The sequence below is a fragment of the Bison bison genome, unplaced genomic scaffold, assembly GCF_000754665.1.
Source record: "Bison bison bison isolate TAMUID 2011002044 unplaced genomic scaffold, Bison_UMD1.0 scf7180017864503, whole genome shotgun sequence".
Lineage (NCBI taxonomy): Eukaryota > Metazoa > Chordata > Mammalia > Artiodactyla > Bovidae > Bison > Bison bison.
The window spans coordinates 6,016,388-6,032,874 of NW_011495061.1; the positions used below are offsets into that span (position 1 = coordinate 6,016,388).

The following is a 16,487-nucleotide window of genomic DNA, read 5'->3' on the forward strand; positions in this document are numbered from 1 at the left end:
AGATATCTAGGGTGGTCATAACTTTCCTTCCAAGGAGTAAGCGTCTTTTAATTTCATGGCTGCAATCACCATCTGCAGTGATTTTGGAGCCCAGAAAAATAAAGTCAGTCACTGTTTCCACTGTTCCCATCTATTTGCCACGAAGTGATGGGACCAGATGGCATGATCTTAGTTTTCTGAACGTTGAGCTTTAAGCCAACTTTTTCACTCTCCTCTTTCACTTTCATCAAGAGGCTTTTTAGTTCTTCTTCACTTTCTGCCATAAGGGTTAGCAATATTTATAAAGGTGCATCAGGTGTCACTGCCTACTCCACTAATGCTCCCTTCTCTGAGGCCTAGCATCTTCCTCAAGTCTCCCCCACTCTTCAAAGGGGCTAATCTCAATGGCCCTATTACCACTGATGCCAACACCTCACCCGCCCAACACACAAGGCTGACTGGCCTATGGCTGGACACCTGACCCAAGTATCGGGATGGCCAAAATGTCATTTGGGTTTTTCTTAAGATGGTATGGAGAAATCCAAACAAACTTTTTGGCCAACCCAAGAGAAACAATTCATTATTGGCTGACCACATTTTCTCTTGAGAATATGAACTAAGAAAAAGAGATATACTATTGTCAAGGTGTGGTAGACCTTGAGGCCAAAATGTCAAACAGCAAAAGGACACAGTCAAAAGACATGGCGAGCCAAAGATGTGTACCAGAAAATCCAAGAGGACAGGTTCAAAGGGAAACCCAGACAGTAGACATGAGAGGAAGCTAACCTTCTTATCGATTTTGAACTTTTCATTTCCCTTGAAGCCTGGTGAGAATTCATTTTTTGCTCCTGGATACCAGAGTGACTGTCTCATATTCTTAGAGAACAACCTTGCTTTTTATTTCTGTTGGTTTAAACTGACTCCTGTTCCTTTGAAAGGAAAAAGTTATAACTTTTTATACTCAGTTTATCCCTTAGCTCATTATGGCAGTTTTATATACGTTACATCTGAATTAATAGAATTTTAATACATTCAATGTTGAACATAGAGCAATAGAAAACCATCTAGACTCTTGCTATTCAGTGTGTTTTATGAACTACACGACTAAGCACTATCAATGAGTTTGTTAGAAATATAGATTCTCAGGCTAACATCCCAGACCTACTAAATTAGAAGCTGTATTCTAATTAAATGCCCAGGTGATGGTATATTAAAGAAGCAAAAATCTGACCCATCCTTCCTATTTTTTGATAAGTTACGGAGGCCCAGAGGAGACTGCACTATTTTTAAAAAGTCTTAAGTCAATGAGATAGTGTGAAGTATTAAATATATTCCCAAAGCACTTTAATATCCATTTATAAGCAACTCATAATTTCTGCTGAAATGAACTGCTTAGGTTAGTGCTTTAATATACTAAATATAAATTATTCTTATTGGTTCATTAAAGTATGCTTTCTGAAAGACAATATTAGGTTTACTGAGTTCTAGTATGTGGACACTAAAGTTAATTTTTTTTTTTAATCTTTTCTAATTTTCTGTAGTCTAAATGTATCACTAATCAGCCCAAGCTTCCAACGAGGCCCTATCATTTTAACTTTGCTTCATCTTAATCTCAAAAAGGACTTTACCTCAAAAACCAAGTCACAGATAGAAACTTATCTGTTCACATCACACTTATAAAATTTATTGCAGGAAAGAAAGGGATGATAAAACAATACAAAAGATGTCTTGAATGGAGTAATAAAGCAGTCACGTGCATGTGTGTGTCAGTCGCTCAGTTGTGTCCAACTCTTTGCGATGCCATGGACTGTAGCCCACCAGGCTCCTATGTGCCTTGGACTCTCCAGGCAAGAATGCTGGAGTGGGTTGAGACATGCCCTTCTCCAGGGGATCTTCCTGACCCAGGGATCGAACCCAGATCTCCCACATGGCGGGCAGATTCTTTACTGTTTGATCTACCCGGGAAGCAATAAATAATAAAACAGTCATGCCTGCCTCTTAATACTCCAGTTCATCAACCCACTTACATATTTATATACATGCTTTGTTGCGACACAGAGAATTAAACAAAGACTTTAAACATCTGAGGTGGGTCAAAAGTGAAAAGGTCTCTTCAGAATCTTATGATAACAAACAAGTAATTTCCTATTACTTTTTTACCCTGATTATGATACCTAGTTCAATGCACACCTTGAGGATTCCTGATAAATCAGATCTACTCAATCTAAAAGGAAAAAGAGTAATTAGCCAAAAGTTATAAAACTATCAGTGCACTAAAACCAATTATATGAAAAATGTAGTTTTGGTTTCTAAGTAGGAACCCTAGTGAAATATAGACTACTCTTAAGGCTAAAATGGTTAGTTTCTTACTTATAAAATAAAGGAGTACTCTACTAAAAAATAAGGGTAATATATAGGTACTGAGTTTGGGGACACGGTTTTCTATAGGCTGACATCAAAGCAAAGACATGATAACATAAATGGTCTGTATAATTTTTCCAGAGTCTGATTACTTCTTAAAGATAGGAAATTAACTTGCCCCAGCCTTCATGGCACCCCACTCCAGTACTCTTGCCTGGAAAATCCCATGGACGGAGGAGCCTGGAAGGCTGCAGTCCATGGGGTCGCTGAGGGTCGGATACCACTGAGCGACTTCACTTTCACTTTTCACTTTCATGCATTGGAGAAGGAAATGGCAATCCACTCCAGTGTTCTTGCCTGGAGAATCCCAGGGACAGGGGAGCCTAGTGGGCTGCCATCTATGGGTCGCACAGAGTTGGACACGACTGAAGTGACTTAGCAGTTAGCAGTCCTCACTTTTCACTTACTTTCCTGCTAGAATCAGGTCTAGAGTACAGAAAGGACTGATGTAATATTTTAATATTATGGGCATCTTTTAAAATCTTTAAAACCATTAGTTTCTGTTTTTTCATCCTATAGATACTTGTGGACACAAGCATCACAGCTAAGACTAAATGGCTGATTTCCCCTCCTTTCTGGGAACATCTCTTCAAGATCTCTCTTATGCAAGGAAGGCACACAAAGGTAGAGCTGCATAGGACTATCTGCTGAGCATCTATATTGTACAAAATGTTTGGTCAATCTATGCTAAGAAGCTGGTAACACCATTAGCTAGAATCCCAAGGAACAGGACAAATGGGGTTTGAGATTATAGGAAAGCCAAGATTACTGGGCTGGAGGAAGGCAAGATTCACAGAACAGGTGGAAATTTAGTTGAAAAAAAGATAAGTTTACACTCCTCTAACCTGTCCTGGAGCTAAAAGTATATTTAAAGAATCCAATAGGTGACTGCTGCTGCTAAGTCACTTCAGTCGTGTCCGACTCTGTGAGACCCCATAGACGGCAGCCCACCAGGCTCCCCAGTCCCTGGGATTCTCCAGGCAAGAACACTGGAGTGGGTTGCCATTTCCTTCTCCAATGCATGAAAAGTGAAAGGTGAAAGTGAAGTCGCTCCGTCATGTCCGACTCTTAGCGACCCCATGGACTGCAGCCCACCAGGCCCCTCCGTCCATGGGATTTTCCAGGCAAGAGTACTGGAGTGGGGTGCCATTGCCTTCTTCTCCAATAGGTGACAGTCCTCCTTAAATTACACAAGACATTTTGCATAGTAACTCTAAAATTTAACTATAATATTTTTCTCCGCATCATTAATTCACCAGTCTTAAGTAAGGGATCTTAAGGGAGAAAGGTGTGAGACTTTTAAGTGGACTACAGAACACCCTGGCCTCCTGATTTCACTAGAAAAGACCCTGATGCTGGGACAGATTGAAGGCAAAAGCAGAAGGGGGTGCCAGACAATGAGATGGTTAGATGTATCACCAACTCAATGGACATGAATCTGAGCAAACTCCAGGAGATAGGACAGGAGCCTGTCGAGCTGTGGTCCATGGGGTGGCAAAGAGTCAGGAAGGACTTAACGACTGAACAACAAAAACAGAATACTATCCTGAGTCTTCCTTGAGTACAGATTTCTCTGATTGCTACTTGTTGCCTTACAGTTGGATGATGAAATATGTAAGACATTTGTTGAACAAAATTAACCTCCAGGTTTAACTCGATACCTATTTTTTCACTCTCTATAATGAAATGCTTTTTCAAGCATTGTACTCAACATAACGTAAACACAAGAAAACAGTTGATAATGCAATAAAACTAAGTGACAGTCAACTTTAAAGCTCTCCATTCTTTCACACAAAGCTTGCAAGTAGAGAATGTTGCCTATTACAATTCGATAATTCTGAGTACAGTTCTAATAAATCCAGAAGCTAGCATGCAATTCATTTAGTTCTGAACCTAGATTAAAATTATAAACTTGGGAATTCCCTGGCAATCCAGTGGTTAGGACTCTGCACTTTCACGGCCGGGGGCCTGGGTCTGATCCCTGGTAAGGGAACTAAGATCCCACAAGCCTTGTGGCACAGTCAAAAAACAAGAGTTGTAAACCTTGTTTTAATGATGATTCAACATCTAAACGTGTAGCATACATAATTATAATGCCTCTTCCTTCTGGTTGCATTAGACACATGTTATTTAGCATTTAGAGCTTCTGACAACAGTGCTCTATACATTCATTAACCTCCAAATCTTCCATTATACTAATTCCCATTCTCAATTATCCCATTATCTGTTTGCCAACCTCCTCCCAGGCCAAAGGTACTGCGAGAGAAAGATTACTGTGTTCTCTTGGCCGACAAGTTCATAGGCTTCAAGCTTTTCTATCTTCAATTAAGGTTATCACTGGTAAACAATAATGATTTTACAGTACCCTCCAAATAGGCTTCAAGCTTTTCTATCTTCAATTAAGGTTATCACTGGTAAACAATAATGATTTTACAGTACCCTCCAAAAAGACTACTTCAAGTCTCTTCAAGCCTTTAATTCTACTTTCTCCTATTCTCAACCAGCGAGGCTGCCTCCACAGCTTACCAATCTCCATCTCAAGATCTATTCTTGAATTATCTCCCCGGGCCTCTTTCCCCTTATCTTTCCATTAAATGCCAGCACACTTCCTTCCAGATCTTGCTCTCAGAACTAACTCTTCACTGAGTATCTTCAACTCTTCCTACTAACAAGCAACTTTTCTCTAACTTCAAATATGCTTCTATTCATCCTGAAAAACCAAAACTTAACCTTAATGCCCCTGTAGTAGCTCTCTATTTCTTATTACTTTCATATCAATACTTTTTGAAGAGCAAAAAGTATTATATCTACAAGATCTCAGGAATCACTCTACTGCTCTTCTAGTACTCTAGTTTTCTACATTCAGCCTACATGATCCTACCATGGAGGAAGCAAAAGACCCATCTCTCCTGAAGACACAATTTACAGGGACTCTAACAAAAGTTTTTTTATGGTTACAAGTATCTATTATAACACTGCTGGAAGTAAATTTTATTTCAAGAGCTTAAAATTCTTTAAAATGATGTATTAATAATCAAAAATGGTAGTTTCATCTAGTATAAATTTAAACTAAAATAACTTTTTTTTAATAAAATACAAAGAATTAACAACTTTAAAAATACATACAGAGAAAGCATGTTTGCAGGTAGGTGGAGAAATAGCACCACCTATTTTGTATGAAAGCTCATTCTCTGATGTTTGCGCCCTGCACATCTGCTACCATTCAACCCACAATGCTCATTCACGATCATCAACCACTTTCAGGACTTCCCCTTAACAGGATAATAGGCAGGAAGGCAAGGGGTCTCCAAAAGGAGGAAATAGGCTCCAAGTGTCAGACTTTTTTTTCTCTCTCCCTTAACCAGCAGGAGGAAACACTCTTCACGGATGTTTTTCTTAAGCTATGTTAATGAAACTATGTATTTGCTTTGGAATTTGCCTTTCTTCAAAATGGTCCCACCTAAGACTAACTTGACTTCCTTTTCTCAAACCTTGGGCTGATAATAGCTCAACAAACCAGTATTCATATCAATTGTTTTACAGCTGGGGGATGACACACCTCGTGCCATCCTATCTCAAAAATGCATATTATGGGAGAGGGGCCTGGTGAAACTCCCTCAGGTCTCTCTTACCTGATTCAGTTCAGTTCAGTTCAGTCGCTCACTCGTGTCCAACTCTTTGGGACCCCATGAACCGCAGCACGCCAGGCCTCCCTGTCCATCACCAACTCCCAGAGTCCACCCAAACCCATGTCCATCGAGTCCATACCATCCAACCACCTCATCCTCTGTCGTCCCCTTCTCCTGCCCTCAATCTTTCCCAGCATCAGGGTCTTACCTGATTAATAGCTTTCTAACAGACATAAAACAACTTGCTAAAACTAGCGGGGTGGCAGGGGGGTCGGGGGGAGCACTCTCTGTCCCTCTTCTGACGTTTATGTCAAAAGATTTCTCTGTCCCTTTTTATACTTTAATAAAACTCTGCTACACAAAAGCTCTTGAGTGATCAAGACTGGTCCCTGGTCCCAAAGTTAAATCTTCTTCGGAGATCACGAACCGGACGCCGTTCACCATAAGTTATCACCCTATTCAGCAAAGACTAAGACCAAGCTTCAAGTAAACTTCATAATCCTAAAAGATACCTCCATTTAGAAGATTTACTCAGCCTCAAAATTCTTAAGACTTTCATTTCTATTCAACTTTAGCCACCCACTTCCAGAGATAAAGTTCTCACACCACCTGAGACTGCTCTACCTTCAACATTTTAAGCTTCAACATGCCATTCTTTGATCACCTCTGTTCTTTCATGAGCTTAACACCTCTATTTTCTCCCTTCTGTTGGGCTCCTCGCTTCTCTTCCTTCTATGCCCAGCCTGTGTATCCAACACCTTTGATTTAGAATCCTTACCTTTCCTTATAGCTAATCTAACCTGAAATCAGTGTTTCAAGCTCACTTTTTTCACTCCCATACCAAGATGGCTGAGCACAAATATAGAAAAATCATTACCCATCACAGAGATCCATGTCTTTGGGAAAACTGACTTAGCCTCATTCCTACTTCCTTGTTTAGGTATTGAATATACATCAGGCTGAGCCAATTAAGTTATTCTTACCCTCTGACAACAGTGATAGGCTCAGGGACAAGCATTTTATCTGAGGCAATCTAATCGGAGTGACTAGACTTTTATTGGTAATACTAGGAAAAATAGGCTCAAAATTATCAAGGAAGCATTTAGCTTTACCTGGACCTTCAAGAGAAATCAACCTTAAGTAAAGCTGATATCAAGCAAGCAAAACAAGATATGAAAGAAATCTGATCCTGATGATATTACTGAGCCACTGGTTCCAGACTAAAGCCAGCGAATCCCACTTAATCTCTCTACTTTTTAGTTATATGAACCAATAAACTTCCTTTCAGCAAAGGTTTCAATTGTGTACTCTACTGATTATAAGCAAAAGAATCCTGATATATAATATTTGGGTTGAGTCTGACATCAGCACATCATATTAATATACCTTGGTTGATGTCCAGTTGCCAATTTTACTCTTAGTTCCCAGTTATCAGTAATCAGTAATTCTTCTTCCTCTAAGCTAGTACTTAGCTCACACCAGATGCCCAAAGGATATTTGTTGAACCTAGGTTCTGCAAAGCAGAACCTAGAACAGGCATCTGAGAAGGATTTTATTATCCAAGTTCAAACAATACTGTCTTCTAAGAGCAGTAAAATCAACTTCTTTTAGTGTTTCTAAAAGAAGTTTTTAGTGTTTCTCAAACATTTTTGGCTGCATTCCACAATAAGCAATGTATTTTATACCATGATCTGATACACACAAAACTAGATGACTGAAAAATAAAATTAAAAGAATACTTACCCCTACTACATACAAAGAACTCTATTTTTCCTTCAATTTTTTTAATGGCTCATGATTACCTATCAAATTCATTTCACACTGCTTACAAGGGGATGACCTATATATTGAAAAATGTGGCCTTAGGAGTTCTCTTAAATCAAAATGGAACTTCGATGATTTGCTAGTAAAAAGATCAGTCAGGGCAAACAAAAGAAAATAAAACATCTGGTCCAGGTATTCTTGCACAAAGAGTAGGTCAAGAGTCTCTTAAGTATTATTACCTCTTGTGTCTCACCTTTTCTAATCATGCAAGAATTAGACTTTTAGTGTTACTGTCCTGCTCAAATCCTCACAGTGGTCTTCAGTGTCTAAGACTCAAATGTCAGACTAAAGTCAAGGTGAAAGTGAAAGTCGCTCAGTCCTGTCAGACTCTTTGTGACACCATGGACTATACAGTCCATGGAACTCTCCAGGCCAGAATACTGGAGTGGGTAGCCTTTCCCTTCTCCAGGGGATCTTCCCAATCCAGAGACCGAACTCAGGTCTCCCGCATTGCAAGTGGATTCTTTTACCAGCTGAGCCACAAGGGAAGCCCAAGTCAGGTGAGGAATCCACTAAATGTACCAAATACTGCATGTGAGGTGTAAAATATTTCTTTTTTAATTTGGCTGCTCCAGGTCTTAGTTGTGGCATGTGGGACCTAGTTCCCTGACAAGGAATGGAACCTGTGCCCCCTGAATTGGGAGGGCAGAGTCATAACCACTGGACCACCAGAGAAGTCCCTAAAATATTTTAAACATACACACAATGACAACTACTATTCGTCAAAGTTATGTAGATGTATCAGTTAACAAAAACACAAACTTATTTAAAGTGTCATGGAATTTATAGAAATATTTAATTACTATGTATTCAAGAGTTACTGCATTTTCTTCCTCCAAAACTTTTCCTTTCTGAATACCAAGTTACCACCCACAATTAACAAAAATTATTTTTCATAATAACTTGGAAAATCAGTTGCTAAGTGGTTACTACTGACATCACATCACCCGCTAATTAGCCATGCCCTCCTCCAGGGATCTTCCTGACCCAGGGATCAAACCCACATCTCCCACATTGTAGGCGGATTCTTTACCATCTGAGCCACCAGGGAAGCCCAAGAATACTGGAATGGGTTGTCTATCCCTTCTCCAGGGGATCTTCCCAACACAGGAATTGAACCAGGGCTTCCTGTATTGCAGGCAAATTCTTTACCAGCTGAGCTACAAGGGAAGCCCAGCTAATTACCACCAGCAAGGAACTTACACCCTATCATGTAAGGGGTCCACAAAATCTTGTACACAAAGACAGAATTCCTCACACCAATTAAAAAGAGAGAGAGAGGCAGAGGAAAAGAAAAACCTGAGAATCATTAATAAGCAGATAGATCAAAAAAACATCCTTTGCCAAGACTTAAAGCCCTTTATACTAACATCATTTTGACCATGGCCAACATTATCTCCTACTACCACCCAACAGACCTAGTCCACTCCTGACAATTTTATCTCTTTATAAACACACATGAATGGTTCACACTAACTTTCAAGCCTGTTAGTCTCCTCTGCCCAGAATCCCTCTCGGGTCTACTAATCCAAACCCTACTTCTCTATGAAGGCATACCTTCACATCTCTACCCTCTGTCTTCCTGCAGATTTGTAGTTTCTCGACAGCATCACAAAAATAACTGTGGTGGATGTGTTTTTCTAATGATAAAATACGATGAACAATTGTAAAAGCTCTTTGGAGGTTTCAAGGTCTTATTTTTTATTTTCCGAACAGCTTTAAGTTAAAAAAAAAAAGTAATAAAGCAATTGATTGCTATTCCAAACCAAATGATAATCTTTAGGGATGACTTATCTGGTAAATACTTTTTCAAAAAACCCTTGGATTACTGTCACTCTCAATCACAGCATCTTCAAAAGATTCCTGTCATTTACAGTGTATTTATACTTTGACAACAATTCATTTCTGGGTTTTTGAAGTTATTTGGCTCTATGTCTATGAGGTAGAAAAATATCCAAATATATAAAGCTGAAAGACCCAAATCAGACTGGAGGCATCTTAAAATATTTTAAAGTAAAATACCATTTTCTGCAAGACACTTTCTAAATTTTTCATATATTTTAAATTTGATTCAAAAAAAATTCAGCTGAATGTTAAACATTATCTCCATTAAAGTGTGCAATACTTTATTGTTGACTATAGTTAACAATGTTGCTGCTGCTGCCGCTGCTAAGTCACTTCAGTCATGCCCAACTCTGTGTGACCCCAAAGACAGCAGCCCATCAGTTCCCCCCATCCCTGGGATTCTCCAGGCAAGAACACTGGAGTGGGTTGCCATTTCTTTCTCCAATGCATGAAAGTGAAAAGTGAAAGTGAAGTCGCTCAGACGTGTCCTATCCTCAGCGACCCCATGGACTGCAGCCTACCAGGCTCCTCAGTCCATGGGATCTGACACTCTTAAAAGATCCTCTCTTTACCCATCACCGGTGGTGCAACACATCAGTGTGAGCTGTAGACAACTTTATTGAGACAACTAAACTAACAACTAAATGGAGACATCCATTTGCTACAATCACTCCAAGTTTACTGGACAGAGGAACCTGGTGAGCTACAGTCCATGGGGTTGCCAAACAGTCAGACACCACTTAGCAACTATACAACAACAATTCCAAGTTAATGGGCTTTAAAAGCATTTAAAGAGTTTAATCACTTCAACTGCTAAAAATTCTAGCTCAGATGGTATCAAAGTATTTAGTTTCTGGGTATACTTTTTTCCTTAAAATAATATTTAAAGCCCTGAGAAATTCCAAGATGGAGTAGCGCAAAAAAAAAACTTAAGGATAAGAGATCTTAGCTATAATAGTAATTACTAACATTTATTCAGCCTTCACTTCAAATAAGACAAACATCACTTTAAATCCTTTATATGAATTATTCTCTTTAATCCACGCACCAACTGTAAGTAGCTATTATTACTGTTATCATCATCCCCCACTGTACAGTTCAGATACTGAACTTTTAAAGGATAACGAGTCCAAAGTCATAAGTGGTAGAGGAGGGACTCAAACTCAAGTGTTCTTGCCACCTGGAAGTGGCATCTGGACGTATTAATAGTTAACTCCTTGCTTTTAGTCACTACTTCACTAATCTGGCTCTGTGACTTTGTGTAAGTTATATATCCACTGTGGACCTCAGTTTCCTCATCTGAAAAAAATAAACCTACGAATGCTAACGTTCCTTCCAGTTCTGCCTGGCTTTAATATTATCAACATTACAATCTCCCTGAGCATCAACAAGCCAGCGTTTCATTCCTTTTTTTAGTTGAATTAAACTGAAAAAAAAAAAAAAACCACACACACAAAAACATTTAGGAACGCACCCCATTTAGGTGTCTGGCCTTATGGACAGTGGGCACAAGGTGGACAGTGGCCGTAGCCGAGGTCTTCCAATATCTCTGCTCCCGGTCCTGGATGCCCCCTTTTCACCCGCAAATCCCCGGTACCCGCTGGGTTCCTTTCTCCTCCGAAACCCCTCCCGGCACACCTCCGCCTCTGGGCCAGGCCCCGCGCTGGTTCCCAGGTCTACTCACCTTTCAGGTGGTCTCTGCTGCTCGGCGTCGAGGGACCCCGCGTCCCCGTTGCCTTGTCCCCCGGAGGGGTCGAATGGAGTGCCGCCGTTTGCGATCTTTCGACCGCTCTGCCTTTCGTCATGGTTGTTTCAGGGTGGGTGGAGGAAGCGGGGTGAGGCCGCTCCCCCTTAACAACTCCGCTGCAGGATCCTTACAACACCCAGGGGCTACAGCACAGCCACTTCCGGGTCGACCACCTCACCTGAGACGACCTCAGCTCCGCGAGCAGTGACGCTGAGCTGAGATCTGCAGCGCCTACTCGGGCTAGGCTCCGCCCCGCACCGCCCCCAAGGCTCGCGCGCTCGCTCCCACCCAGTAACCGCGAGACAAGTCAGGGTCCCCGCCCGCCCCATTTGCTGCCCTACCCGGCTTCGTGACTGCGCGGAGCATGCGCAGTTATGGCACCGGCGTCAGCCGGTGTGACTCACGGGCTCAGGCTTGTAACGCGCATCTCAAACTATCCGGAAGTGCGGTCCTAGACACTTGAATCTCTTTGTCCCGGCAGCCGGAAGTGGCCAGGAGTAATTAGTTGGCGTTTCACGGCAGATGTTGATTCCAATCTGCACCAGTTAGACAACTTGTCTTGAATCTGGAGAAGCTAGACAGTGCTTTGTCTGGAGATGTTGGAAAACATAAAGGCTAAGCCGAACCCACCGAATTTCAGGAAATTAAGACTCAGCTGGCAGCTATTACCTGTGAAGGTCACAGGGTGGCAGAAATGGGTTTAGAGGGACTTCCCTGGAGGTCCAGTGGTTGAGACTCCGCGCTTCCACTGCAGGGGGCATGATTGGATCCCTTATCCGGAACTAAGATCCCACATGCCCTACAGCAGGGCCAAAAAAAAAAAAAAGGAAATAGGTTTTGAATCCTGTTCCCAAGCAAATGCTTTCCCACATCATTGACCTGTCACCCATCACTTGTAAATCCAGGATGGCACATTTATCTTTTCCTTTTCCTGACCCTAAAGGTACGTTTTTTTTTTTATGGTTACATTTTCCACTCTTACTTCCCAGAGCGGTATTCATTTACTGGTGAGTGTATTGAAATGTCCTCTTGAAAGCAACTTGGCAATGTGTGTAAAAATACTGATTCTTCCTATCCTGTAATTCAATTGCTAAGAAACTATTCTGTGGGAATAAACCTACAGAGGGAGTTATTCCTGATGGGATTATATTTTAGTATGATAGTAAATGCAGAAGCAGTCTGAAAACCAATAGGAGATCCACTCAGTGGAACTGTTACTTTGTACACATCCTCTGCCTCCTTATACTAAGACTGTCAATGCCCTCTGTTAGGAGGTAGTGAAAACAGGAGGGAAGGGGGCAGGGCACAACCTTTGAAAGAATGACATAGCCTGAGAAAAGGACATAAACTGATTAGACTCAAATGGGTCCACGATGTCAGACAAGTCACCTTTGACTAGCCCTTGAGCCTCAATCAACACCCAGAGGTACTATGACAGTTCCAAGGTAAACCAAAAAAGATCAAAAGGTGGGCAGTGGCCCAATCCCTGGAGACCCCCACCCGTTTCCCAAAAGAGTTGGAATAATACTCCCACTCATTAGCCTGTGAAATTACCCAACCCATAAAAGCTAACCACACACTCTGAGGCTGCTGCACTCACCCTCTGAGATGGCCCACGCTCTTCTGTGGAGTGTGTTTCTTTCTGAAGAATCCACCTCTTACCTATCGCTTTGTCTGTCACTGAATTCTTTCTGCGATGAGACATCAGAAACCTGAGCTTTGTTAGGTGTTGAAACCAGATCTGTGATCTCAGTTGGAAGACTGTGGATCTTGGCTGGTTTAGAGTCCCAAAGGGCTTCCCTGGTGGTTCAGACAGTAAAAAATCCGGCTGCAATTCAGGAGACCTAGGTTCGGTCCCTGGGTTGGGAAGATCCCCTGGAGGAGGGCATGGCAACCCACTCCAGTATTCTTGTCTGGAGAATCCCCATGGACAGAAAAGCCTAGCTAGTTGAAAAGAGTCAGACGTGACTGAGCAACTAAGCACGGAGTCTCAAAATGGGTTTTGGCTGTTCAAGTCCCAGCCACATGGGTTCAAGTCCCAAGTAGGGTTTTGGCTGGGTTTGAGTCCCATTCTGAGGTAAATTATTTCAGCAGCTTCCCATTCAATTAATTCATGGTCATTATTAAAAGCAATATTTATTTAGATTATTTGTTTACTCTCTGCCTCTACCTCTAGAATGTAAGCTCCATTAAGAGGCCTTGCCTTCTTGTCCATTTGTATGCCCCAGCACCTGGCAGTGCCAACACCTAAGTGGGCATTCAATAAATATATTAAATAGATTTTCTTTTTGGCAGCACCAGGTAAATAGTTTCCTAATATATAATAATAATAATAGTTCCCTATTCTATTATTATTTTATAGTTCTGGGATCTTAGTTCCCTGACCAAGGATTGAACCTTGGGCACTCAGCGTGAAAGCATAGAGTTGTAACCACTGGACAACCTTGGAATTCTGTATGTTTTTCAACCATAGAAAATTACAAAGAGACTAATAATGTGGATAATGCTTCTTTAGAAACAAATGCCAAGAGGTAAGTATAAAAAGCAAAACAAATATCAAGAAGAAATACATAAGAAATTTATATCTTTAGTATAGAGGTCTTCTTGAGCAAGATGCAAAACCATTTTTAAACACTTTATATATTTTACTAAAAAAACAAAAATTTTTTTTTAGCCACAACTTGTGGGATCTCAGACCCCTGACCAGGGATTGAACCTAGGCCATGGCAATGAAAGCCCAGAATCCTGACCACTAGCCACCAGTTCACTTTAGCCTCTCAGTCGTGTCCGACTCTTTGCAACCCCATGAACTGCAGCACACCAGGCTTCCCTGTCCATCACCAACTCCTGGAGCTTACTCAATCTCATGTCCGTCGACTCAGTGATGCTATCCAACCATCTCATCCTCTGTTGTCCCCTTCTCTTCCCACCTTCAATCTTTGCCAACATCAAGATCTTTTCCAATGAGTCAGTTCTTCACATCAGGTTGCCAAAGTATTGGAGTTTCAGCTTCAGCATCAGTCCTTCCAATGAATATTCAGGACTGATTTCCTTTAGGATGGACTGGTTAGATCTCCTGGTAGTACAAGGGACTCTCAAAAGTCTTCTCCAACACCACAGTTCAAAAGCATCAATTCTTCAGCACTCAGCTTTATTTATAGTCCAACTCTCACATCCATACATGACTACTGGAAAAACCATAACTTTGACTAGATGGACCTTTGTTGGTCAAGTAATGTCTCTGCTTTTTAATATGCTGTCTAGGTTGGTCACAGCTTTTCTTCCAAGGAGTAAGCGTCTTTTAATTTCATGGCTGCAGTCACCATCTGCAGTGATTTTGGAGCCCAAGAAAATAAAGTCTGTCACTGTTTCCACTGTTTCCCCATCTATTTGCCATGAAGTGATGGGAGCAGATGCCATGATCTTAGCTTTCTGAATGTAGAGTTTTAAGCCAACTTTTTCACTCTCCTCTTTCACTTTCATCACTTTAGTTCTTCACTTTTTGCCATAAGGGTGGTATCATCTGCATATCTGAGGTTATTGATATTTCTCCCAGCAATCTTGATTCCAGCTTGTGCTTCTTCCAGCCCAGCATTTCTCATGATGTACTCTGCATATAAGTTAAATAAGCAGGGTGACAATATACAGCCTTGACGTACTCCTTTCCTGATTTGGAACCAGTCTGTTGTTCCCTGTCCAGTTCTAACTTGCTTCTTGACCTGCATACAGATTTCTCAGGAGGCAGATAAGGTGGTCTGTTATTCCCAACTCTTGAAGAATTTTCCAGTTTGTTGTGATTCACACAGTCAGTTATAAGGGCTTCCCTCATAGCTCAGTCGGTAAAGAATCTGCCTGCAATGCAGGAGAACCGGATTCTATTCCTGGGTCAGAAAGATCCCCTGGAGAAGAAAATGGCAATCCAAAATCCCATGGACAGAGGAGCCTGGTGGACTACAGTCATGGGGTCGCAAAAGTCGGACACAACTTAGCGACTACACCGCCACCACACAGTCAAAGGCTTTGGCATAGTCAATAAAGCAGAAGTAGATGTTTTTCTGGAACTCTATTGCTTTTTCAACTTCCAGCTTGAACATCTGGAGGTTCACGGTTCACATACTGTTGAAGTCTGGCTTGGAGAATTTTGAGCATTACTTTGCTAGCGTGTGAGATGAGGGCAATTGTGCGATAGTTTGAACATTCTTTGGCATTGCCTTTCTTTGGGATTGGAATGAAAACTAGCCACCAGGGAACTCCCTAAAAAAAAATTTTTTTAATACCAAACAATAAACTTTAAAACCTAGGGATAGACTGAGAAAAAATATTTGCAACATAAATAATAATTACCACAAATCAATAAGACAAATACAACTCAGAAAAGTGGACAAAAGATGTAAATAGTAAATTCACAGAAGGAAAATTAAATAGCCAACAAATTAGGAAAAGATGAACAGGCTTATTAATACTGTGAGATGACACTGATTGAGAGGTGCCTAGATTGCAGAAGAGAGGAGTGTCTGCATTAGAATGGAGCTGCAGTGAAGGTCTCCTAGGAAGAATGATTTTTAAACTGGTTTAAAGGATGGGAGGGAATTCACAAAGGAAAGGAGGTGAAAACAGTTTTTACCGCTTATCATATACACTAATAATGAGAAAACAGAAAGAGAAATTAAGGAAACAATTCCATTCACCATTGCAATGGAAAGAATAAAATACTTAGGAATATATCTACCTGAAGAAACTAAAGACCTATATATAGAAAACTATAAAACACTGGTGAAAGAAATCAAAGAGGACACTAATAGATGGAGAAATATACCATGTTCATGGATTGGAAGAATCAATATAGTGAAAATGAGTATACTACCCAAAGCAATTTATAGATTCAATGCAATCCCTATCAAGCTACCAACAGTATTCTTCACAGAGCTAGAACAAATAATTTCACAATTTGTATGGAAATACAAAAAACCTCGAATAGCCAAAGCGATCTTGAGAAAGAAGAATGGAACTGGAGGAATCAACCTACCTGACTTCAGGCTCTA

General features: G+C 40.9%; 1 protein-coding gene across 1 annotated transcript in view; it reads right to left on the minus strand.

Moving 5' to 3' along the window:
• Positions 1 to 11,766, minus strand: part of TMEM41B (transmembrane protein 41B) — a 27,795-nt gene extending 16,029 nt beyond the window's left edge. The window contains exon 1 of the mRNA XM_010829313.1: positions 11,383 to 11,766. Coding sequence (XP_010827615.1) covers positions 11,383 to 11,503 — 121 coding nt within the window. The 5' untranslated portion in view covers positions 11,504 to 11,766. The remainder of the gene's footprint in view (positions 1 to 11,382) is intronic.
• Positions 11,767 to 16,487: the final 4,721 nt, after the last annotated feature.